The 25,593-nt window shown below is 42.6% G+C and overlaps 6 protein-coding genes across 6 annotated transcripts; 1 reads left to right on the forward strand and 5 right to left on the reverse strand.

Annotated features, from left to right (window-relative positions):
* On the reverse strand, positions 1–2,336 carry J3458_016500 (uncharacterized protein; the record flags this gene model as incomplete). Its single annotated transcript, XM_007813294.2, has 3 exons — positions 1–856; positions 964–1,865; positions 1,923–2,336. The coding sequence occupies 3 exons, from the start codon at positions 2,334–2,336 to the stop codon at positions 1–3; spliced, it is 2,172 nt and encodes a 723-aa protein (XP_007811485.2).
* A 557-nt stretch (positions 2,337–2,893) lies between these two features.
* On the reverse strand, positions 2,894–4,247 carry J3458_016501 (uncharacterized protein; the record flags this gene model as incomplete). The annotated part of the gene is made up of 1 exon (XM_066120978.1): positions 2,894–4,247. The coding sequence occupies exon 1, from the start codon at positions 3,854–3,856 to the stop codon at positions 2,894–2,896; it is 963 nt and encodes a 320-aa protein (XP_065974039.1). The 5' UTR covers positions 3,857–4,247.
* A 12,425-nt stretch (positions 4,248–16,672) lies between these two features.
* Positions 16,673–17,724, reverse strand: J3458_016502 (uncharacterized protein; the record flags this gene model as incomplete). Its single annotated transcript, XM_007813295.2, has 2 exons — positions 16,673–17,448; positions 17,505–17,724. 2 exons carry the CDS (start codon positions 17,722–17,724, stop codon positions 16,673–16,675), a joined length of 996 nt encoding a protein of 331 aa, XP_007811486.2.
* Positions 17,725–17,737: 13 nt separating this feature from the next.
* J3458_016503 (uncharacterized protein) lies at positions 17,738–18,535 on the reverse strand (the record flags this gene model as incomplete). The annotated part of the gene is made up of 1 exon (XM_007813297.2): positions 17,738–18,535. The coding sequence occupies one exon, from the start codon at positions 18,533–18,535 to the stop codon at positions 17,738–17,740; it is 798 nt and encodes a 265-aa protein (XP_007811488.2).
* Positions 18,536–20,568: 2,033 nt separating this feature from the next.
* J3458_016504 (uncharacterized protein) lies at positions 20,569–22,046 on the reverse strand. Its single transcript, XM_066120979.1, has 2 exons — positions 21,056–22,046; positions 20,569–20,995 (listed from the first exon to the last, which is right to left on the reverse strand). The coding sequence occupies exons 1-2, from the start codon at positions 21,994–21,996 to the stop codon at positions 20,635–20,637; spliced, it is 1,302 nt and encodes a 433-aa protein (XP_065974040.1). The 5' UTR covers positions 21,997–22,046; the 3' UTR covers positions 20,569–20,634.
* A 178-nt stretch (positions 22,047–22,224) lies between these two features.
* On the forward strand, positions 22,225–23,544 carry J3458_016505 (uncharacterized protein). Its single transcript, XM_066120980.1, has 2 exons — positions 22,225–22,838; positions 22,943–23,544. Exons 1-2 carry the CDS (start codon positions 22,291–22,293, stop codon positions 23,511–23,513), a joined length of 1,119 nt encoding a protein of 372 aa, XP_065974041.1. The 5' UTR covers positions 22,225–22,290; the 3' UTR covers positions 23,514–23,544.
* Positions 23,545–25,593: the final 2,049 nt, after the last annotated feature.

Genomic DNA, 25,593 nt, shown 5'->3' on the forward strand with positions numbered 1-25,593 from the left:
TTACGTCTTCTTACAGTACTTCAAAACAGAAGCAACATCTCCCAACCCATCACTCAAAATCCTACCCATTCCCTTCACATGCGTCGCATCCATGGCCCTTCTCATGCCAGCCGCCTCACCAATCCACCCTCTCGCCGCGCCCTTGACAGCCAACCCTCCCATTAACATGCTGAAAATTTCCAACGGCGCACTCTTTGGATCATTAACAATATTATATACTCCAAGACCAGCACCGCCTGCCTCGGCAATAATGGTTGCCAGGCGCGCAATAGCTGCTATGCCTGAAACGGCACCCAGCGCTTCACCAAGTCCTGGAATCACAAAGAACACTGCAGTCAGCGCGAGCAGAATGATATTCTTCCGTTCTTCTTCTTCAATCTTTTCTCCCGCTTCTTTGATTTGTTCCATGGAGTCAACGGCGGCAACAATCATGAGGACAGGCAGAGCAGTCGCATCGACAGTGTCGGTAGCCGAGTCGATGAAGATGCCCATGTCCATTGCCGTGGTGGCCTCTTCGAGGAAGTCGTTTATTATGGTAATGTTTGCCAAGGCCTGTTCGACATATTTCCTGGGATCGGGAAGCTTCCAATCTGGCTTGATGGCTTTGCGACCGATGAGGTGGCCCCATTTGGAGCACGAGCAGATTTTATCCTGCTCGGGGAGACAGGGGCCGTAGTGCCAATCTTCAGCGTAGACGGCGTCCGGGGAGACACCAAAGTCCTTGTCGAGGTGGTTGAGGATTTTGTTGTCGTCTTTGGGGAGGAGGTAGATGTTGAATGCTTGGTCGTAGGGGTGTTTGGGCGGGCAGGCGATGGAGATGTTGTGGAAACTGCACCGTTTGATGTCGCCTGTGTCACTGAGGTGGATTGGACACAGTCAAAGTAGGTGTCCGTTTCGTAGAGGTAAAAGTTGCCGAGGGTGTTTTCATAGGATTGTTTGGTGGCTTTGGCAAAAGTTTCGTACTTGTGTGAGTACCCGTCGTTGAATATATCGTTGTATTGCTTCAGAGCGGCGGTGAGTTGTTTTTGGCGGGCCGAGACGATGTATTGGTGCTTGCAGTTCCAGGGGATATTATCCATGTCGGCTTTTATGGCCTGGATGGTGTCGTAAGCTTGGTTGCAGATGCCCATCTCACGAGGGGGTTCGTAAGGGATGACATCCTTTGTTTCCTGGAACTCTTGGAGGTCCAGGGCCCAGTCCGAGGTGCCGGCAAAGTGAAAGACGTCGTAGACCTTTTTGCGGTAGTCTTTGATGTCCTTGTCCATGTAAGCTACCCATTCGACGTCATTGTAGACAAGGATGTTGGAGTTAGATGTGTCTATCCACTGCTTGATGTTCTCAGGGTATAGATTGATAATGTCCTTGATCTCGGCGTCTGCAATGTAACCGCCAGTATTTGTGCACATTCCGACCTTGGCATCCGAGTGCGTGGCGGATCCGGTAAATTTGCAGTCCGGCCCGTCACAGCCAGCATGAGCCATGTGGAATGATCTCCCATAACTGGTGATGCCCACGGCCACCTTGTTGGAGGGAATGCCGGCCTTGGTAATCATGGACAGGGACAAGATAGTTTCCGTGAGATTCACATGGGATCGAAGACAGTTGCCATCAGGACAGCCGGAGCTCGCCCACTTGTTGTTATAATCCCACTGGCCGTGAAGATCGTACGTCATGTAGACAACATAGTCCAGGGACTTGGCCATTAGCTCAATAGGAAAGGCCTTGAGGTACCAGTAGGACGCTGGCGCAGCAAATGAGACTGACTTGCCGCTGCCAAGTGCCGAATTGGCAATGGAAAGAAACTTGTAGTAGTTTAAGCCTTCTTGGGGATTGCCGGAAGGAGGAACTCCAGGAATATCAGGGGCCTGCGCAGTGTTAGTCATCTTTCCTCTTCTCCAGCCCACGAGTTATTCAGGACGTACACCAGGATACTCCCAATCCAAATCAAAACCATCCAAGCCATGGTCGTTTACAAAATTGACCACATTGTCCCGAAATGTATTCCGATTAGCTGGCTTTACTGCCTCGCGAATGATTCGAAACGTGCCCGCGTTGGTGCTAAAATCCCAGCCTCCAAAGGATATGATTTTCTTCACACCAGTGAGTTTCTTGAAGCGCTCAAATTCATCAGGGACGCCACTAATGTCAACTTTAAAGTCGGACGTGACGTTAGCAAAGGCAAAGTGAATATGCGTATATGCCTTGGTATCAATCTCATGCACGCCACACTCGCGGTTGGCATTCCAAGAGCTAAAGTAGCCGATGCGAACGGTCTCTTTGGGTGGGCTGGATTGAATGATGTCGCTACCACAGTTTTGAATACCTGATGACTTCATCAGTATCCCATTGCCGTATTCAAACTAGCACTCAACTTACAGCCGTTGGTACCCGGCTTGGCAGTCCCCGGAGCACCGGTTTCCGACTTTGTTGCAACACAAAAGTCCTTATGGGCGAAAAGAGAGACGATCAGATCAGCATTTTACTCGTCTTACCATGTCATCGGAGACGCTACACTCACAGAACTAATGCCACACTGGCCCCAGATATTACAGCAAACCTTCAGAAGACAAGGATTCAGATCCGTAAGATTCTTGCCGCCTGAAGGCTTCTTCGTCCCCGGCACCGTCGGTCCGCAAACAGCGTTCGACACGGGCGCCGGCATAGGAGGACTCCCTTCACTCAAACAAATGTTTATCCCCGACCAGAGCATTTTGCACCCGTTCCAGCCCCACGTATACTTATTAAACGACTCCAACTTGTCCACCGTCAGGCTGTTCGCCGCCGCGATGGAAGAGCAGCTATCGTCGTCATAGACATTATACACATGGCAAGAGCCGTCTGGCTCGGGCTTGGGCGTAAAGTCGGGGAGGGTACCACGGCTGCAGCAGACATGCTATCCCGGGATGAGGGTGGCACAGAAGTCATCACCCGAGTTGATCATCGTAAAGTCTGCAGGAGAAATACCACACTTTGCTGCGAGCGCGGCGCAAGAGTCGCCAGCATCGACGCGTTTCGTGGCGCAAGTGCCATCGCTGTTTGCTGGGGGTGGACTTCGTCGAGAGAGACCGTGGACACTTGTTACATTCGGGACTTGCAGAGTGAAATCGGCCCATTTCTCGGTGCTGCCCACATCAGGGGCACACGCGCCGTTGTTCCACGCCTTGACTGTACTCTGAATAAAGGAGACGTCGCCAGAAAGGCTGACGGCGATGCCAATGGCAAAATCAGCGCCGCGGTCTCTGCTCGCGCAGAGTTGGAAGACGGTTTTGTCAGAGAGGCCATTCTTTTCAGCATGGGAAGCGAATTCGTCGAGGACGTTTTCCGCAACGCCCTGCGAGAGGACCTGGGATCCGGCATGCAAACCGACCAGGGTTCTGCCGGAAGACCCGAAGCTGATTGTGTTGTTGGCACACGTGCTTATCCTGGACTTGATGTGTCGTGAAATTTGACTGCCGGCGATAACGGCGGCTCGGGAAGCATCCGATGAACTAGAGGAGCCCGCCCATCCTAATTCGACGGTGGCTTTGATTTTGGACGGGTAGACGACAGAACACCCTGCTGTAGATAGACCTGCCCTCCTGGTTGCTGGGGCAGGGCCATAATCTGCCACACACGCCCTAAACATTCCCTTGTTATGTTTACTATCCAGCTCCTGGTCTACTGCAAAGTCAAAGACCAACGTCTCATTACACTGCTGCAGCTCAGCCACCTCCGAATAGAGATGCCAATTCTTGGGGTCCGAGCCAAATTCTGTGCATAGAGGAGGACATTTTCTCTCTGCAGAGGCGGGAGTCCGATCGTTAGCAGCGGTCCATTCCTCGAGGTACGCATCCACTGCTGCTTGGGAATCAAGCATGGGGTGAGGGACGCTGTCATGGGGAACTAGGCTAACACCACTAGGCAGAGCGTCATAGGGAATAGAGCTAGTTGAACCAAGAGTGGTGCAGCAGAAAGCGCGAGAGCTCTTGTGAAGAGTTTCATCCTGTCTGGGGATGAGAGGTAGTTATTAGAGCAGTGGTCCATAGTGTGTTAGTGTACGTTAGAAGGATGGCAAATGAGTGGGTGGTACCTGATTATCTCGCCAGAGGACTCCGCGACGATAGAGGTATATTATTAGACGCCAACTACTTTAAGAATCGATCCAGTGAAAAGAGAAGAAAAGAATTCAAGGACTTAAGAACTGAAAATATAGCCGCAGCCTGGAAACCGGGCTTGATAATCTACTGTTACCTCCGTCAGCCTCAGGCGCAAGGCATCGGCTTCACTACTCAGGGGCGATTCGTGAGTATTATTACGGTTCTGTATCTTTCACGTGAGTAGAAAACCCGAAAAGGAAAAAGTGCCTCCAGATAAAATCTGTCTGGAACCTTGTACCCTCTTCGGTCGGAGATGCTTATCCCGAACCGGGGGGCCAAAAAATATTCACGGTTGCAGATAACTATTCACCTTGTTGGGTCTAGTGTGACAAGACGTGGACTCCGTATAGTGCCAACTGACTCCAAACACGGTCGATCGTAGAAATATCTCCTCTAGGGGTACTTGGCTCTACCTTTAAAACTTGGTTAACACAATTCTCGTCTAACCAAACCCTTATCTGTCCGTCGGTTCCACCTAGGCAGGTCGCCCGATACGGAAAAATTACCGTGCCGCTATATCCGCTAACTCAGCCTAACACCCTCCTCTCGGCGTGGTCTGGACATTAGCTAGAACTATGTACAATGGGTAACGGTAATTCCGAAAAACCTAAAATAGACTCTATGTACCCGCGTTACAAGGCAAATATTTAAACCGCGATTTCTTAGCTAATTAAATAATAATTATATTTTTATATAAATAATAGAAAATTTAATTAATTTTATATTAATTAATATAATTAATACTTAATATATTAGCTATTTACGTGTATAATAGCTTTAATTTAATAGGGTATTATATTAATTAGCTTTTATAATAGCTTTTAATTAAAATCTTTTTAGGCCTTTATAGCAGCTATTTTAAGCCTTAAAAATAAGGTAATATTATTTCTTATATTTACTAGCTTAAAGTAATACTTAATTATTTTTTATTTTAGTAATTTTTAAAGGTTTTTAATAGGGTTAAGGTTAAGTAAATATAATAATTACTTTATTAATTTAACCCTATTTTTTATAGCTTAATTACGTAATTAATTTTATATTAATTAACTTAAATATATAAAAGTATTATCTTATATAAAGGTATTTTTAGGCTTTAAAATTATAGGTAGCTTGAATTATAAGGTATTAAGTATTATTTAAGAAGTTATATTACATTAAGATAAGTTATTATTACTAGAAAAAGTATATAATAATAAGCGATTAAACGCGTTAAATACACCTTAAAATATTAGTAATTAGTATATTTTATTAGCCTAAACGCGATACACACACACACCTATAACTTTATACGTGGTATCGTAATCTAGTTACTTTTTAATTTCTATAACTTACTTCTTAAGAATAATAAGATTCTTAAATAAGTAATAAATTAATTTAAATAAAGTAATTAAATGCTTTTAAAATACTAATAATTTTAATTACACGTATTATAAGCTATAACCTATTATAAGTATAAGTAAGTAATTAAATAACTTAAATAATTTAATTACGTAATATAAGCTTATATAAGGCTAATTAAAAGACTTAATAAAATATTAATAAAAGATCTTATAAAATTAATTATAAAAGCGAAACTTATTAAATTAAAGACTTAAGCGCGTGCTTATTCTCTTATACTAATAATATAACTACGATTTGTTACGACCCAGTCACAGGCTGCAGCGTAGGCCGCAGGATGGGCCGGTTGCATGAGCCACCCAGTGGCTCAGGGCACAGCGGGTGACGGATTAATGGTCGGGACGGGCCGCCAATGAGGAAGAGTTCACTGACTGTTCAGTGAACTCTAGACGAACCAGTAGCACGCATGTAACCATAGTTCACCAGGACTTCAGTGAACAATGGGTGAACACCGTAGTATATAGGGACCCCCAAATTCGCTTCATAGATAGACTCTAGCTCCTTAGCTTTCAACACACAGATCATTACATTGACTAAGCTTCGCTTACAACTCTTTGACTCTGATCACTTGGTTACGGTCTACGACCTATTACCAACGTAACACCCAACTGCTCAGATTGACTGCCCTAGTGGCTCTGCCAACATAAACTACGACCTAGTTTATCCCTTGGGAACCTAGCGTTACACGTCGAAGACTCCTATTGGACCTTCCGTGCAACAGTCGTTACACGTTGAAAGCTCTTGTTCAGACTACTACTGCGTCACTCTGAGCAATATCTGATAACTGTCAAACATGGCACCACGCGAGGCTACTACCGCATCTGGATCGAACGAAACTCGGGAGGGGCCACCAACCATCTCTGCTCACGAGATGCTCGCTGAGATCATACGCCTCCGCGAACGGGTTCAACAGATGGAAGAAGAACGACAGGAACAAGCCACGGCTGCTGCCACAATTAAAAAGGACTTGGGAGAAATCCTCAGACCCAGGGCGCCGGGACCGTACGACGGATCCCCGGGTGCACTTCAAGGATTCCTCACTCAACTCAGGGCTTACCACCGACAATTCCCAAACAAAATGGAAGAATCCTCTGCCAAGGTACTTCACGCAGGAGGATGTATGACGGGAATAGCACTAGCATGGTTTGAACCCATCATGAGGGACTACCTTAACAAGGAAAAAGACGACCGCGAAAACGAAACCAACACCATTTTCGAAAGTTACGATGAGTTCGAAAAAGCCATCAAGAAAGCCTTTGGAACAGTTGATGAAGCTAGAGCTGCCGAGTACCATATCGACGGACTCAAGCAGAAAGGATCGGCATCCGATTATGCCGCTCGCTTCAGACAACTCGCATCTCAGCTTGACTGGGAGGACGAACCTCTTATGTCAGCATTCTATAAGGGACTCAAGGAAGAAGTTAAAGATGAACTCTATAGAGAGAACAGGCCAGACAATTTATCGGACTACATCGCTATGACGGTACGGATCGACGACAGACAGTATCAGCGACGCATACAGAAAAAACAGGGTAAAGGAACCTGGAACCCTACTAAAGGAAAGAGTTACCAAGCCAATCAACGCAGGAAGCGGGACGAACCTATTGCCTATGGTCACACTCTTAATCCTGGACGAATGGAGCTTGACGCTACCAAAAAAGATGACAAAAAGGAAAAGAAGTGTTATAATTGCGGAAAACCAGGACATTTCGCCAACAAATGCAAGAAACCCAAGAAAGAATGGAAGCCAGTACCAGAAGGAGGTAAGAAACAGCTCAATGCTACTAACCAACAGAAGATCGAAATCTACGAACCAGAGGTAGAGCACAAAAACCTAAGCTGGACCTTCTGCTACGATAACAACTGCTATACCCACCTCAGTAGCAAACAAGGAACCGGATGGTTTCCGAAAGAACCCAAGAAGCCGAAGAAAACGCAAAGACAGATAAACCGGGCATTGGGAATCACGACACCACCACCACGAAAACCAGGACACGAAAAGCTACAAAGGATACCAACGCCGGAGCTTGAGGAAATACGCGCAGGAATTCAAGCAGCGCGACAAGCGGTACAAGAAGACCTGGACGAACAATCAGTGGAAAAAAGAACCCTTGCGATGACAGGACGAAAGGAGATTTTCGAACCAAAATCGCCAGAATATTTGAACGAAGACTCGCACCAAGAAATCCTCGATTGGGTGCGACAACAAGCAGAAGCAAGGAAGATTCGAAGGGAACAACAATATAGGGAGGAACAGGACGCACAAATCCTCACCACCCTCGATGAACCAGAAGATAGAGTAAAGGAAATGAGCGTCGACGACAACTGCGCAATCCTAGATACTCCAGAAGCGTCCGAAGACGAACAAAGCGAGGAAGAAACGCCTGCAAGGCTAACAGCCACACAAGAACAAGCTGTACAACGATATTTTCCCGCACCAACAGGAAAACATTTCGCAATCCCTATCATTGCGGTAGACACCACCACAATGTTAAGAAACCCGACACTATGGTACCCAGAGAGGGAAGAAGGGGACGACCCCAGACTCTCACCAAGACATAAGGACCATACACGATTAGCATGGGCATCATGCACATTTATGATGTGTCAGGCACATTTTACAACCAAGGCACGACTGGATGCATTCCCGATCCGAATGAGAGGATATCCGATCAAAGCACCATACTTCCGATGGGAACTCCTAGAATGGAGAGTGAAGATAATCAACGATGACCAAACTATGATCTTGGAACCCGATTCAAACACACCCATCAAATGCCGAGCTCATACAGACCCTACGGATGTATGTGAATCAGACACATGCCAACTGCACGTGTATACGAAGAACAAACAATGGCATCAGTATGTGTATGAGGGAAAAATCCCAACACACAGAAGAGAGTTGTTACTCAAGTCACCTCGATGTGAAACGAAAGACCACATGGTATGCCCACTACCCAATTGTTCAGAACATATGGTAGATAAGGCCAGGGAATGGCACAAGTGGCAATGTGGCACACCAGCAGCATACAAACGGGCACAACGAGCATTAGACATACTCGAACACAAAGACCCCAGGGGAATCACAGAATCAACATACCACAATGAGCAAAGGCTGGATAAGTGGTACAACGAACAGAAGTTCAACCCCAGATGCAACAAGAAATATGCGGTAAACTGCGACAACCCAAGATGCGAGAAGCATGGAGAAATGAAAGATCAAATTTACAACCGCCTATGTCAAATGTTTAACGATGGGTTTTGCTTTAAACACCCACAGAATGGAACTGGACCTACGGAATGGTACCAGGAAATGAAACGACAGATTGCAGAAGAATCTATTCCGGAAAACTCAAAAAACGAGGCACGCCATCTGTAAAAGGGCTACAGGCTGGCATGAAAAGAAAGACGCTAATGACCCTCAACGCAACCCAGAACGGACGAAGCGATAAGATGGTATTAGACGCCGAAGTCATGGGACATCGCGTTCGCATACTTGTGGACAGTGGCGCGATGGGCAACTATATCTCACCCAGAGTTGTGAATCGTTACCAACTACCGTGGAAACACAAAGAGGCACCATACGAGTTAACTGATATCGAAGGAAAACCTTTTGATTATAATGACGGGATCATTAACAGAGAGACTGATCATCTCAAAGTACAGATTCAAGATCATTCAGAAGTGATTCAACTCGATGTTATGGACGTATCGGAACACGACCTAGTGTTAGGGTACCCATGGTTATGGGAGAGTAACCCACTGATCAACTGGAGGACAGGCCAACTGAAGTGGAACGAGACTTCAGGCCAACAGAATCAGCAGATTTCGGAAGAAAGAACGAAATTTCGTCATAACTTAGCTCACGAACAGAGTTCTGAAGAAAAAGAACCTTCAAGCAAGTTATCCAAGGACCAACGACAACAAAAGAACAATACAGAAACAACGAATACAAAGAAACGAACGATTGGATCCACCGTAACGACCCCGACGGCGCTACAAACCGGAATACGAACAACAATAAATAATAAGAAGACAAGAGCCAAGATCCGAAAGGTTATTGCCGCCTTACGGAAAGACCTCGCAAACACAAATAAGAAGCTCGAAGGAGAAAAGAACAAAAACGATAGAAACGACAAAAGCTCAATAACGAAAGAAGAAAGACTCAAAAATATCCCTAAGGAATACCGGAAATACGAAAAGCTATTCGCAGAAGAATTGGAAACCGGATTACCAGAACACAGTCAATGGGACCATCAAATCGAATTGATAGATGGAAAGTCGACAACATTTCATAAGATTTACAACTTGAACGCAAAAGAACTCGAAACGCTACGAGAATACATCGACGAGATGTTAGCGAAAGGCTACATCAGAGCATCCACATCAGAAGCTGGATACCCAGTCATGTTTGTTCCAAAGAAAAACGGGAAATTGCGGTTAGTAGTGGACTATCGACGATTGAACGCGATTACCATGAAGGATCGAACACCGTTGCCGCTTATCTCCGAATTACGAGATCGACTGCACGGAATGAATTGGTTCACCGCTCTAGATCTAAAAGGAGCATACAATTTGATTCGAATAAAGAAAGGCCATGAATGGAAAACAGCCTTCAGAACGAAGTTTGGACTATTCGAATACTTGGTAATGCCATTTGGGCTTACCAACGCACCAGCAACATTCCAACGAATGATTAACAGCGTACTACGAGAATATTTGGACAACTTTGTGGTAGTATATCTGGATGATATACTCATCTTCTCGAAAACCCTAGAAGACCACAAGACGCACGTACACAAGGTACTGCAAGCGCTACAAGACGCAAAACTATTAGTTGAACCAGCAAAAAGCAAGTTCCATACACAGGAAGTAGACTTCCTAGGACACACAATACGACCAAACGAGATACGAATGGAAAAAACAAAAATCGAGGCAGTAAGAAACTGGCCAACACCGAAGAATGTCAAGGACATACAAAGCTTTAGAGGCTTTGCGAATTATTACAGAAGATTCATCAAAAGCTACGGCGAAATCGCAGCACCCTTGGATGAACTCACCAAGAAGGATAAGCAGTGGAATTGGAACGATGAGGCGCAATGTGCCTTTGACAAGATCAAAGAACTCATCACATCCGAACCTGTTTTGAAAACCTTTGACCCAGAAAGAGAAACGGAATTAGAAACCGATTCATCAGACTTTGCTCTAGGAGCACAAGTTGGACAAAGAGACGATGACGGAAAACTGCACCCTATTGCGTTCTACTCAAAGAAACTTCACGGAGCAGAACTAAACTACCCCATCTACGACAAGGAATTCCTAGCAATCATCAATGCTTTTAAGGAATTTAGGCACTACCTTATGGGAAGCAAACACAAAGTCAAGGTGTATACCGATCATAAAAATATCTCTCATTTTGCGACGACGCAACAGTTGAACGGACGACAAATCCGATGGGCCGAATATCTTTCAGAATTCGACTATGAAATCATCCATCGAAAAGGATCCGAAAACGGACGAGCAGACGCTCTAAGTCGAAGAAGCGACTACGATACAGGAGTACCTACAGCAACAGGACAACTCCTTGAGATCAATAAAAATGGCAATTTTCAGCAGAGACAACTGAATGCCATACTAAAGGTACAAGACGGAGACCCAGTATACAAGAAAATCCAACAATGGGCAAGGAGAAAGGTCAGGTTTGCAGACACGCCAGAAGAATGTCTCACAGAACCCGGAACTATCCCAAAGTACCATGGAAAGACCTGGATACCTCCAGAACTACAAGAAGAATGCATCAAAGAAATGCATGAACACCCAGTTTACGGACACCAAGGAATCCGCAAAACACTGGACAAGATACGACGACAATACGATTTCTCAGGAATCAAGAAAATGGTCGAAAAGGTTGTCAACGAATGCATACAATGCGGAAAGAGTAAGGCTTCTCGACATAAGCCATACGGAGAATTACAACCATTACCAGTACCAACACGACCATGGGAATCGATAGCTTTCGATCATATCACGAAGCTACCAATGTCAAGAGAACCAATGACCAATGTGGAATATGACAGCATATTCGTGGTCACGGACAGACTCACAAAGTACGGATACTTTCTACCGTACAGAGAAGCAAGCAATGCAGAAGAACTTGCATATGTGTTCTTACGAACAATAGCAAGCAATCATGGGCTGCCAGAGGAAATCATATCGGATAGAGGAAGTACATTTACCTCTAAGTTTTGGCAAGCACTTATGGCACAACTTGGGACAAACCACAAGTTAAGCACTGCATATCATCCACAGACAGATGGACAAACAGAAAGGTTGAACCAGACGCTTGAACAGTATCTGCGATGCTACATCAATTATCAGCAGGATGATTGGGTAAAATGGTTACCTACAGCGCAATTGGCTTACAATAGCTCGATATCGGAATCGACAAAGCAGACACCAGCCTACGCCAATTACGGATTTAATCCCGAAGTATTCCGAACACAGCGCGAAGGACCGCAAGCAGAACGAGCAATGTTGCAAGCAGATGAACTGAAAAAATTGCATGAAGAAATGCGACGCGAATTGGAATTCGTACGAAAAAGAATGGCACAATATCATAATCGGAAAAGATTGAAGGGACCAATCTTTGGGGGGGGAGACATGGTCTACCTACTCCGACGAAACATCAAAACAACGCGACCAAGCGACAAATTGGATTACAAGAAACTAGGACCATTCGCTATCAAAAAACGAATATCGACGAACAACTACGAACTTTCATTACCAAAGACTATGAGGAATCATCCTATAGTACACATTTCACTCCTTGAAGAAGCACCAAACAATGCACCAGCAGAAGAAGACATCGAAGTCATGGACGAAACAGAGTACGAAGTGGAACGGATCCTAGACATGAGAACAAAGAACAAAACGCGCCAATATCTCATTAAATGGAAGAATTACGGAAACGAGGAAAACACATGGGAGCCTATGACTAATTTGAAGAATTGCCAGGCACTGTTGAGACAGTACCACCAGCAGCTTGCGACTCAGCGCTAAGCAACGCGCCCCAGTCTACAACATCAAAGGCACCCCAGTTTTGAGCATCACGAACAGCCTCAGACTCTTGCTGTTGAACCTGCTCCAGCTCACGCTTTCGAGCCTCCTCCTCCTCCTTCTTCCGATCCGCATCCTCCATTTCCTCCAGAGAAGCGAAATCACGACGGGCCATCTCCAGACCCTTTTCACGCAAATGACGACGCATACGCCGAAGGCGCATCAGACGATTCAAGGCCTCATCTATCTCCAACTGAGCCTTACGACGCCTTTCGATTAAAAGCTCCTCCGTTAACTCCTCCTCCTTCTCAAGCCGACGAAGCTCCTCGGTGATACGGTTTACTAGGAATACGTCAGCCAAAGACACGTCACGACAGACAAACCCCGCACGTACAATTCGCCATGGGAGCGCGAGAACTGTCACAAGAACGACCCAGGGAATAACAAAGCGCACAACGACCGATGCTTCCCACAACCCAACAAGGACCCTTCTTTTCGAAGCAACGACTACAGGGCGACACTTCAAAACCCTGCTCACGAATGAAGGCGGCGGTGGCAGCGCGGTTAGTGGTAGAACGGGATTTCTTAGGTTTTTCCACACGGTTAGACATGATGAAAGAAGGACATTACGGGGAAGCAGAGAACTTACGACCAACGGAAGAAAGGGCGACAGGACTATTTATGAAACCAGGCTTGGGTCTTGAGGACAAGACCATGGGAGAGGGGACATCGTGTTACGACCCAGTCACAGGCTGCAGCGTAGGCCGCAGGATGGGCCGGTTGCATGAGCCACCCAGTGGCTCAGGGCACAGCGGGTGACGGATTAATGGTCGGGACGGGCCGCCAATGAGGAAGAGTTCACTGACTGTTCAGTGAACTCTAGACGAACCAGTAGCACGCATGTAACCATAGTTCACCAGGACTTCAGTGAACAATGGGTGAACACCGTAGTATATAGGGACCCCCAAATTCGCTTCATAGATAGACTCTAGCTCCTTAGCTTTCAACACACAGATCATTACATTGACTAAGCTTCGCTTACAACTCTTTGACTCTGATCACTTGGTTACGGTCTACGACCTATTACCAACGTAACACCCAACTGCTCAGATTGACTGCCCTAGTGGCTCTGCCAACATAAACTACGACCTAGTTTATCCCTTGGGAACCTAGCGTTACACGTCGAAGACTCCTATTGGACCTTCCGTGCAACAGTCGTTACACGATTAAATGCACTATTTAACTTCCTTTAACTTGTAAGTATAAATGCTACTATATAATATTTTATACGGCTTTAATTATACTTTATTTTAGTTAAGTCTCTTATTTTAAAATAAATTAATTTTAAAGTTATTATAGATTCTTTAAAGGGCTATTATAGCTTATATACCTTAAAAAATACTATTATACCTTTTAATTATTAGAAGTTATAATTAAGACTTTATTAAAAAAAAAAACTTAGTATTATTATATAATTAACTTTTAATAATATTATAAAGTGTTAGAATAAACCTAGAATATAGAACGATTAGGTAAGGAATTAGAAAAGAACTCTATTCTTAGGTCTTTTAATAATATAAGACTAAAACTTATTTAAATTATCTAATATTTAAATTAATTCTTTTATACTTTATTTATTAAGGGTTTTAGCCTTAATTTATACTTGTTTCTCACGTGATAATACTCATAGAATTCGGATTAAAATCGATAGGGATTCGTACCTCGTTTTAGAATACAAGTAGACCCGATTTAGTCCCTCTTCACAGGTGACTCCGTGTGCGCGTTATATAAAGTAAATCTTAGGCGTCTTTTTATATCTTTTAGTGTTAATTTTAATTATTAAAGTACGCGCTTATATTAAATACCTATTAATTTAAGATAACGCGTTAAAGTTATAATATTATATAATAGATTAGCTTAATAAAGAAGATCTTAGTTTTAAATAAAAGGGTTTTAACTAATAATTTATATAATATATCTTTTTTTATAATTTATAAGCTTTAAAAGCTATTTAAAGCGTAGTAAATCTTAACCCTTAATTTATTACTCGTATTATTTTATAATATTATATACGCTATTAATAAAAATCTTCTTCTCTTTAATAATACGATTAATAGAAATACTTAAAGAGTATATTTTATAAATCTTACCTCTCTTATAAGGACTTTAATTCTTATTTTAAGTTACTTAAGGTATTATAGTGGTAATAATTATATTTTAAAGATAAAATGTATATTATTATAATAGACGCGTTATAGGTTAATACGCGATTTTAGTGGGTTTTTTTCGTAATTACTAACAACCCACTATTTTGTTTGCCTAAACTCGATACACACACACACTAGTAACTCTATACGCGGTATTGCGATCTAGTTACTTTTTAATTCTTGTAACTTACCTCTTAGAAATAATAAGGTTCTTAAATAAGTAATAAACTAATTTAAATAAAGTAATTAAATACTTTTAAAATGCTTATAATTCTAATTACACGTATTATAGGTTATAGCCTATTATAAGTGCGAATAAGTAATTAAATAACTTAAATAATTTAATTATATAATATAAGCTTATATAAGGCTAATTAAATAACTTAATAAAATATTAATAAAAGATCTTATAAACTTAATTATAAAAGCGAAACTTATTAAATTAAAGACTTATACGTGTGCCTATTCTCTTATATTAATAACGTAGCTACAATTAAATACACCATTTAACTTCCTTTAACTTATAAGTATAAATACTACTACACACTATATAAGCAAGTTTAAGCGAGTTATTACGTTATATATTATTATTTTTAGTTGTTAACTACTTTAATAAACCGTCTAATACTAGGCAGGTTAATAAATAATAAAATTATATAAAATAATTTCTTTTTCTTATAAAGACTTTATTTTTAAATTAATTTTAATAAAAATATTTTCCCTTAAAAACAAGAATTAATTAGCTTCTAGTATTTATTTTTTAGCTAACGTTATAGTAGATTTCTTTAACGTTCTCTTTTTTTTCTTCTTTTTATATTTTTAATAGCTTTATTTTATACTTTTATAATTACTTTAGTTTTTTCAAGCCCTTTAATTATAATTATAAGGTTTCTTAAGGATTTTCTTTTATATAAGGTTTTTTAATTAATAATTAAGGTAAATTTACCTTTAAAGTCTTATTAATATTAATTCTTAAATATTATATTAAATAACTTACTTATATTAGGTATTATAATTATTATAAAAGTTAAGAAGTTTATAAGTTTATTAAACTATTATTATTAATATTAATAAGTGTTTTAAGAAGCTTTATAATAGTAAAAACTTACGTATTATTATATTATTATAATATAGCTTTTAATATTATAAGAGAGTAATAATAAGAAGAGAAAGAGAGAATTACGTGGCAAATATAATAACCTTAAAAGTCTTAAGCTCGCCGAATCTTCTCTAATAATAAGAATTAAGTCTGTACATGCCAATTATATAGCCCCCAAAGTATCTTATTAAAAGCCGTTATCTAATTCTAGTTTTATTGTAGACGCTAAACTCGCTACCTAGCATATAAAATTTTTAGATTTACAAGCCGCGCTAGCGCCAGTCAGGAAACTTAACCCCGGACCGTTGCCAACTTTTCTTCCTTAAGGGTGAAACTAAGACAATAATTAGAGGCCAAATAGCGCGAAATACGCGTTGCTATGTGTAATAGCGAAGATTCGTCTTTACTACTCAAGCCAATTTCTAGCCTAGTTCTGTAACGGGCTCAGCCCGATGGTGACTCGGCTTGCATTCTCGCCGTTACTTACAACCTCGTTTCTAGTTATGTCGGATAAGACCGCCTCTGTTGATTGAACAAGAAGACTTGACGTCATTGCTTGATGTCATACAATCATTCATATCAGGATTTTGAGAGGCTGGCCACATGGATTGTCTTGAAAGTTACTCCCAGCAACAAGCGAAATTAGCAGGAACGAGCTCACAAGCCCATAGGAGCTCTTCGAGCTCTCCTTTCTTGCTCTCTTGTTCCTTTTCTCCTTATCCTCGGATACTTGTTCATAGTCTCCTAGCTGGTTGTTAATATACTCGCCTGGACGCTTACAAGTTCTTAGCTGAGCCTCGCTTTGTATTTAACAACTCAGCAGAGCGAGGTGGCCAGTCTTTATAGTCCAACCTCCTTTCTCTCGTACTCTCATCAACGTCCCTCTCTGTTGGTCGCCATTCCATGGGTAGAGAAAGGTATCTCTCAAGCTGAATCGTGTTGCATTGTATCCCATCATAAATCGCATGGTGGTGACACTGGCCGTCTGATGTAGAAATAATCTCCCGCCAGGCATAGATATCATCATACAGAACATTTGACTGGTCCCCAGTCCGGGCTTGCCTGAGAGACATTTGTTCCCACGGTTTCAGTTTTGGCGACCATGTTTTCAACGTATCGGACGTGCCCTGCTCTTCAGCCAGTCGTTCAAGAGTTTCGCGGTAGTATGGATCGGGACTTGCAAGTGCTTGGACGTAGAGGGTGTAATCCAGCCTGATACCAGTCAAGTCCTGGTTTAGCTCTGTCATGACCAAGTCAAAAACAGATCTGTAGTTCGCATATATGGCCGCCCGAGCCACAGGCATCCTCATGGCCGGAATAGCTCGTGCCAGAGCTTCATATGTCTCTGGATGGGCAATATCCGGGTAAAAAATCATGTTGGGAGGACCGACGCACCAGGCTTGCGGCAGGTCGTGGCTGGCTTGCTTAAGGGCAAAGGAAATGTCGTCATTCATGATAAACCGAGCACATATTGCCGCTGAGATAGGAGCGCATGCGGATTCGGCCAGAGGTGGTTGAGTCGACCACCATTTTGCAAATTGACTATTGTGATCTAGATGTCATTGTTAAGAGGCGAGCAGACCAAGGATTTTGGGCTGGTGTACTCACATATTCCCCGTACGATGGCTTCAAGCTCGTTGGGAACCATATATTGGCGCCTTAATCGGCAGTATCGGTCCAAGTCACCTCGATAGGCTGCCATGACAATCAAGACGTCCTTGTCGCATACTGGCAGATCGGCAGGCAACGGGTTGCACAGAAGATCCAGCACCGCCTGTGAGACGGGCCGTGAAGGGGTAGGTGGAATAGACTTGCGAAACTTGGGCATTTGCTGCCAAGTATCAGGTGCGTCCAGACCCATGTCTCCCGTTACGTTGTGGTGAAGGGGGGTGGTAGCCGTAAGGTCCCTCTGTAAAGTGGTCTGAGAATAGCCAGTTGTCGTCATCCGAGTCGGGCTCATCATCAGGCTCGGGATCGCCCTCTTCGCCTTCAATTCTTCCCACTGGCGTTCTAAAGCCCTGTCTGAAAGCGTGTAGTCTCTTGTAAACTACCGTGTCCGCATTGAGACGAGATGGAGTGGGCACCAGTATTGTGCCGGTATAGTCGTCGAATACTTTCCATTTGACGACCTCTTTGACTATTGACTCATGTATTTCCAGGTTGCCAGATTCTCGTGCCTCCTCCGCAATGGCCGCTTCGGGAAGAATCTGCAAAGACTTGTAGAGGTCTGCATAGCCAGCAATGGCACACGCCCTTCCCACCTGGTACTGAAAATCGGGATATCGCTCGGCAAGCTTGCGCAGAGTATCCTCCGAGGGTACATCTGGGTGCCAAATGCAGTATGGCATGTCTTCTGACGTCTGCATATCAGGTACTTGGTTGCTCATGATGAGTCTGGCGTTGATGGCTTTTGTGAAGATGGGCAAAAGTCCCTTTAATGTATTGGCCTCACCCTGGGCAAAGTCGAGGTGATGTCGAATACCGCGAACAATGCAATATTGCACCAAGGGTCTTCCCAGATGGAAAGGAAGCTTTCGCCCATGGATGGCGTCGACGGCTTCTTGGCCGATGAACTTTCGTGAACGCAGTCTTTGAGCCAGGGACGCCTCGCAGGGAGGCTGGGGGCTATTGTCCGCCATGATGGGAAGGCGGTTTGAGAAATGATGGAGAAAGGAAGCCTTGGATTTGGAGGAGGAAAAAGAAGTTTGTCGGGAGTCCGGAGGGGGACATTTCTGGTTCCTTGGAGTGTGATCAGGGCAGACCAGGTCCCGAAATCCATGCCAGTGATGTGTTTGGTCTGTATGTGGTGGCTCTTATGATTCATCTAGTCTGGTGCATGTGTCCAGAGTCCAGACTGGGTGTTCCACTGACCTACTTGCCTATCAGCCTCGGCCGCCTAAAAGCCTACATGTAGGATCTGGTCCCCTGTCCCTGACTCCCTGCACAGTTACTATAAACAAAAGTATGTCACTGTATGTGTGCCTTCAAAGTCAGAACGAGGTATCTTATCATGTTACGACTAATCCGAACAGCCCACATCTTTAATCTGTATATGGTAATAAAAGTATCCGCAAATATCTACTAGCCACTGAATCAACTGAACACTGAAACCAACACATAATAACAGACGTTGCGCAAAAAGCGGATCCTGCCAGTGCAAAACGTATTCCTTACGGAAATTGTTCCCTCTCCCCAAGCGTTGACCATTGATACAAGGCGTGGTAACGAGGTTACCAAACTTCAAGTGGTAGCAAACTGCAATGATTGATGGTGGTAACATGGCGTCCTTCTCGACAGATGCTATTCGTAAGCATTTGGATGTGGATGTGCGGATCAGAGAAATATGGGGGTGGCGGTTTCAATTTTAATGCTCTCATGAGACAACAAACTTGTTATACATTTCTTTGAGTTATAAGTTCAGCATGTTACTGTTTTTATCGGAGTATATGTCCGCGAGCAGGCGATAATCGCGCTATGCAGAGATCTGGATTTCACAAAGAAACTGCCTGCGTGTTTGATGGCTCACCAATGACTGCATTCATCGGGCCAGTGACTGGTTGGCTGGTCACCAATGACTGCATTCATCGGGCCAGTGACTGGTTGGCTGGTCAAGGAGTGTGCTGATAAAACCCAATATGCGGAGAAATTTCCAGTGTCTGACGCCCGTACTAAACATCTCCTTGAAGTTTCGTAGTTTAAGCATCTGCCTGGTTTGATAAATTGGTCGATAGAGTTGTAGAGGAGAGCTATGTGGCTCAAACACCTCACTACTCCAGCTTTGCGGCAGCTGCGGCACCAGTGCTCTAAAACACGAAACAGAAACGCAGACCCACATTATATTTGAAGCGTCAAAACCGTTCAGTTACATGGCTTCGTCACTATCATCACTGTCTACCGTCCGGACACGGTTTGCCGAGCGGATGGGTTCCTGGGTGGAATACCCATCCAGGAGCTGAAAGTACTGGCACATTCCACGCCTTCTTCCTTTGCCTCCCTCTAAGCTGTACCGTTTTGTGCAATGTAGGTGGACGCAGGTCTCGTCAGGAAATTCGTTAATGAATGCCTTTTGTTCTTCGGTAGTGACTCCATCGAGATCATCGTGGTATTTAGAGCCGAAGCGGGAATGCGCATGAAAACATTGCTCTGAATGACGACGAAGACCATAAAGTGAGCTTGTTAGCGCTTTGGGAAGTTCGGCAAGCTGTATATTAGTGGGCTAGGGCTAAACCCTTGATAACCGGCGTCGATACGCTCGCCATGCGAGTACAGCTTCAGCAAAGTACTGGGCCAAGACCTCGCAGAGCGACTAGTGCTGGACGTCTGTGAAGATTTAACGCGCCTGAAGGGGCTTGATACATCCCGACCAGCGAGGCTTAGATATCTGGACGGTGGATACGACTGGCTTGAGCCATCTTTTCTCAACGAAATGAACCTTGGCATAGATACATGCCTTTATGAATGGTGGTTGTTCGATGAGGATTTCTCATTTGCAGTCACGGAGTGCGGGAATTGGAAAGATATTCAAGACGACATCGTGTTGGATCTGCGGATTGACTTTTATCTAGAATGGAAGGGCGAAGACTAATCCTCGTGTAGATATACGCTAGCATTGACGACTTTGAAACACAAGCTGGATGAGATTATGTGTGATATCGAGGCTGAGGCTGTTGCGGTGGGTTTGTGATCATAGCTTAAACGCAAAGACAAAGATTGTATATGTTCAGATCCACTTAGTTCGTTATTCACTGCTATCATTACCATCATTAAAGTCATTATCCGAATACATGAGATCGTCACTGTCCGATTCCAGAGTGTGTGTCCTTGGTGACGGCATAGCACCCTCTCGAGTTGCTTGCAATTTTGGCAAAATTTGTCGTAATCGTGTCAGCAGAGTGCACGCTGTTAACCGTCTCCCTTCGCTCATCCGTAAGTCGTACCATTTTGTGCGGGCCATGTAAACAAAGGTGTCCTTCTCTGGATTATTCACAACACGCAGTTGCTCCTCAGCGGTGGTGGCTTCGATGTATTCGCGATAGTCAGAGCCAAAAGTGAAGTAGATGAATTGTACAAAGGTGTTGACGACGGCCATAAGAAAAACGCTGTAGCTTGTTAGCAGTGAATGTGTAACCCAAAGCAGTTCTAAGGCGGTGGCACCAAACCCTTTATGAAGCAAGCTGGGATTTGCTTGCCATGCCAGTACGGCTTGAGCAAGATACTGAGCTAAGACGTTGTCTGAAACCATGGGGCTGCTTCTACCTGACTGCGTGTCTTTACGAATGTACTTGAATGCTCGTTTCGCCTCAACCATGGTTATAAATGGATGCACTAGTTTCCAACCGTAGTTTTGCCTGCAGTAAAAAGACATACCGGCATCATCTTCGAACATAATGCCGTCAAATCCCGCAATTGTGGCTTGGACTTTTATTCGCTCTACGCGTGCGCGAACTTCCTCTTGCTCACCAGGTTGTTTTAGACAGAGCAACACACAGCGAATAATCGCAATTGCCAGATGAACGGATATATCCTCTGGTATGCTCTGACGAGCTTCGTTCTCGTCTTCATCAACGTCCTCAAATTCCATCTCATATTCAGAGGATGATGGGCCTAAAGGTGAGGAAGAGCCTAAGATAGCAGTCCAGGAATTGGTATAACTGCCGTACTTCTCCACTGGGGGCTTTTTGCGTTCCTCGCGGGGCTTGGGTGCATCAGTCACACTTGTATGAGACGCTTGGGCGAGCGCAACCTTAAGATAACCCCAAGGGCTCTGCAATAATTTGCTTTCGGGTTGCAGCAACTCTGAAGGTGTGATGTCCTCTAGGAGACTTCGAAGCATGAGAAGATCAATTTGTTGCGTGGGCAACTCTTTTGAGAGCTGGCAGATGGGACAGGCATCGTTGTGGTCACCCTCAAAAGGTTCCAAGAATGATGTTTCTGACCCGGTTATTAGTCTATAGACGAGGAGGTGGAGGCGTGTCCAATTGCTAGCAGAGCTCATCAATTGTTTGGAGGTTAGCTGTAAAATAACAGTTAAACCATCGTGCCGAGAAGAGAGCTCTTTCAAATCCGCAGGTGTTTGAGCAGAGTATGTTTTTAGTGACATTGGCGCGATGCATGTGTGCTGTAGAGTTCGGTGAGTTATGCAAAGATCTCGGGGACATGTTCACGAAGCTCTTGTTCTTCAAGCGGATTGAATCAGACGCGGGGTAGCGTTCAGGCACCAGCCGTTTGGGGCGCAAGTTGCGATTACGTCAGCTATTGTGTAACTTACCATGTTTTGTGACTTTGGATCGAACCTGGACGTGTTAACATTCTCTCCTCCAATCAACATAACAAACTCGGATTGCGGCCGACATTATCCATCTACGCGATTCATTAACGCCTGTTTCCGCGACCGATGCGGGTTTTAAAAGAGATCTCTGGTAACTTTGCGGGAGATGATGGATTTTGGAGCGCGGGTTCGAAGCGCAAGGCGTGTGCCAATCTGGATGATGATCCTCGACACAAGCGACCTTGTCTGGACAGCGCGTCATGCTGCTCCGCTGGAACGGAGCGTGGAGTCAATGCATCGACATTGACATCATCATATGGGTCGATTGGTCAACCCGCGCCTGGTTCGTTGTGCGCTGCGTTGCGACAGTTAAACGGAGAGAGGTTGTACGTGCGAACGAGTGCCTGGAGGACGGACCTACACTTACGAATCCTGGACATCCATTTCGCGGACTTCGCAGTTAGAGGACAGAAAACGACGGCAAAAGGCGAGACAGATGATGTCAAAAAAATATCACCACGTCTAGAAGCTGGCGTTCAGAAACATGCAAATGTTAGCCTTCCACATAGCGCCTCTATGTTGCAGGCGATTGGGGACCTGCAAGCGGGCGACCAGAGAGAGCAACAGAGCGCCATAGTCAAAATCATGGACCACTGCAAACTAGTCAAAACATTGTTAGTAACCCTCAACCCGAATGGAATCTAGGTTGCATTTAAACCCGAACCCTAGCCTATATTTTACTGAGAGAATGCAACCCTAATCCTCTGTGTCGTAACAGGAGCAATAATGTACAACTATCCTACGGTGGAAAAGACGCGGATCGACAGAGAACGAACGGCATTTTCACAGTGAAATCTGGGGTTAGGACGTTGGCATATATCAACTTGGAAACGATACGGACTGTTCGACGAAGGCATATGGGAGTTCAAAATCTGCGGGATTTGCAACTGATGATTAAGAAGAACAACCCAGTCGGTTGGCAAATAAAAAAGAAGTTAGACCGTCTTCGGCCGGCGATGGAACAGGAAGATCCATATATCATGGGTATTTTAATCGCACTAGCGCAAAGCCAACGAAAAATCGGGCAAGATCGACGAAAAGGCGAGAGAGTATATGTTATTGCACTACCAGGAACAAGGGCACCGGTAGCGTACTTCTATAAGGCGTTTATACCTACTGCATTTCTAAACAAATTCGATAACCCTTGGGAGGCTTATGAATGCGCAGGTGTAACGGTGTCATATGTATCAATTAGTTTAGTATGGCCTAATACGGCTCTTAGACGCTTAATGAAACTCTTTTCTAGGAACGGACTTCTAGATAGTACTAAAAGCACTAGCATAGATTAGATAGGCAAATTTGCATTAAAAACGAAACCCCTACGCACTTAAATATAGTGAGAAAGTGAAAGAAGTAATAAAGACCGCGAGTAATAGCTAAGGTACCCTAACCCTAGAGTTAGAGCTATAAAAGTAGTATAGTTTTATAGTTTTATAGTTTTTATAGTTTTTATAGTTTTTATAGTTTTTTCATATAATAATTAACCGAGCTATAGTTAGGCGAACGCACGAAGTGGAATAGATAGAGCTATAAAAGTAGTGTAGTTTTATAGTTGTTAACCGAAATCTAGATAATAAGGCTAGCTATTAACTAGTTAGGCTATATAGCGGGCTTCTAATAAGCCTAGTACTAAAAACCCCTGTATTTGTAGTAAGCTAGAGACCTTATAACCCGAATTACAGGTGGTTTTAAATTTAATATAGCGCTTATTACAGCCTAGTACTTTATTAGCCTAAACGCGATACATATATATACTAGTAACTTTATACGTGGTATTATAATCTAGTTACTTTTTAATTTTTATAACTTACTTTTTAAGGCTAATAAAATTTTTAAATAAGTAATAAATTAATTTAAATAAAGTAATTAAATACTTTTAAAATACTTATAATTTTAATTATATATATTATAAGCTATAGCTTATTATAAGTATAAATAAGTAATTAAATAACTTAAATAATTTAATTATATAATATAAGCTTATATAAAGTTAGTTAAATAACTTAATAAAATATTAATAAAAGATCTTATAAATTAATTATAAAGGTAAAACTTATTAAATTAAAGACTTAAGCGTATATTTATTCTCTTATATTAATAATATAATTATAATTAAATAGTTTATTTAATTTTCTTTAACTTATAAGTATAAATATTATTATATAACTTCTTTTTAAATAAGTAAAGTTAATTACTTTTATAAGTTAATAATAAGTAATAATAATTAAGTAAATCTATTATATAATCTTTTAATTTATAAATTAATTATTTAATTATAATTTTAGCTCTTTTATTTTTTTACTTAACTTTAAAGTTTTTAATATTATTAGCTTAATTTTCTCTTTTTTTTTTCTTTATAATATTTAAACGTTTTAGTCTTTTAAAAGCTCTTATAAAGTAATATTTTATAAATTTAATAAATACCTAACCATGAGGTTCGCGGTAGTTGGCGCTGGATTCTAGGCGGTGAGTAGGGTTTTACCGTGGTGCTGTGAGGGCAGGCGCTTAAGCTACTACGCTAGCTATTAAGGCGCGCTAGCTATTAGTTATATAAGCTTACTTAATTAAGTAAGCGGTAAAAATTTTTTTTTTTTTCTGCTAAGATTAAGAGTTACCTAGCTTAAGGGTAAGGGCCTTTTAAGAGTTAAGAGAGAGAAGAGAGAGAAGAGAGAGAGGGAGAGAGGGAGAGAGAAGAGGAAAGTAAGGGTTATTTATAAGTCCTATAATTAAGTATAAGTCTATTATATAAATGTATAAGTGGGTAATAGCTTATACCTTCCCTTCCCTTCTTCTTATAGTTTAATTATAAGAGAAGAGAAAAGAAAGAGAAAGAGAAAGAGAAAAAGAAAGAGAAAGTAGCTAGCTTATACCTTAACTTAATCTAATTAATTAATTAACCGTTATACTTTATTATAAAGGGGAGAAGGGGCTTAATACGCTTTATATAAAAGAAAAGGGTATTAACTAATACGTTACACTTTCTAAGATTATCTTATTATTATAATAAAGAGAGGGAGAATTAACCTATAAGGAAAAGCTAAGCTTTATTCTAAAAGCTATAAAGCGTTAAATAGTATTAATTAATATGTCGCGCTTTCTTAAATTATTATTATAAATTAACTTATAAGAAAGAGCTATATTTATACTAAAAGCTATAAAGCGTAAAAGGGTATTAATTAATATATTACGCTTCTTAAAATTATTATTATAGTAGAGGGAGAGAGAATTAATTTATAAGGAAGAGCTATATTTATACTAGAAGCTATAAAGCGTCAGGGTTAGGGTTAGGGTTAGGGTTAGGGTTAGGGTTAGGGTTAGGGTTAGGGTTAGGGTTAGGGTTAGGGTTAGGGTTAGGGTTAGGGTTAGGGT

The sequence above is a fragment of the Metarhizium acridum genome (assembly GCF_019434415.1).
Source record: "Metarhizium acridum strain ARSEF 324 chromosome Unknown scaffold_389, whole genome shotgun sequence".
NCBI classification, from domain to species: Eukaryota; Fungi; Ascomycota; class Sordariomycetes; order Hypocreales; family Clavicipitaceae; genus Metarhizium; species Metarhizium acridum.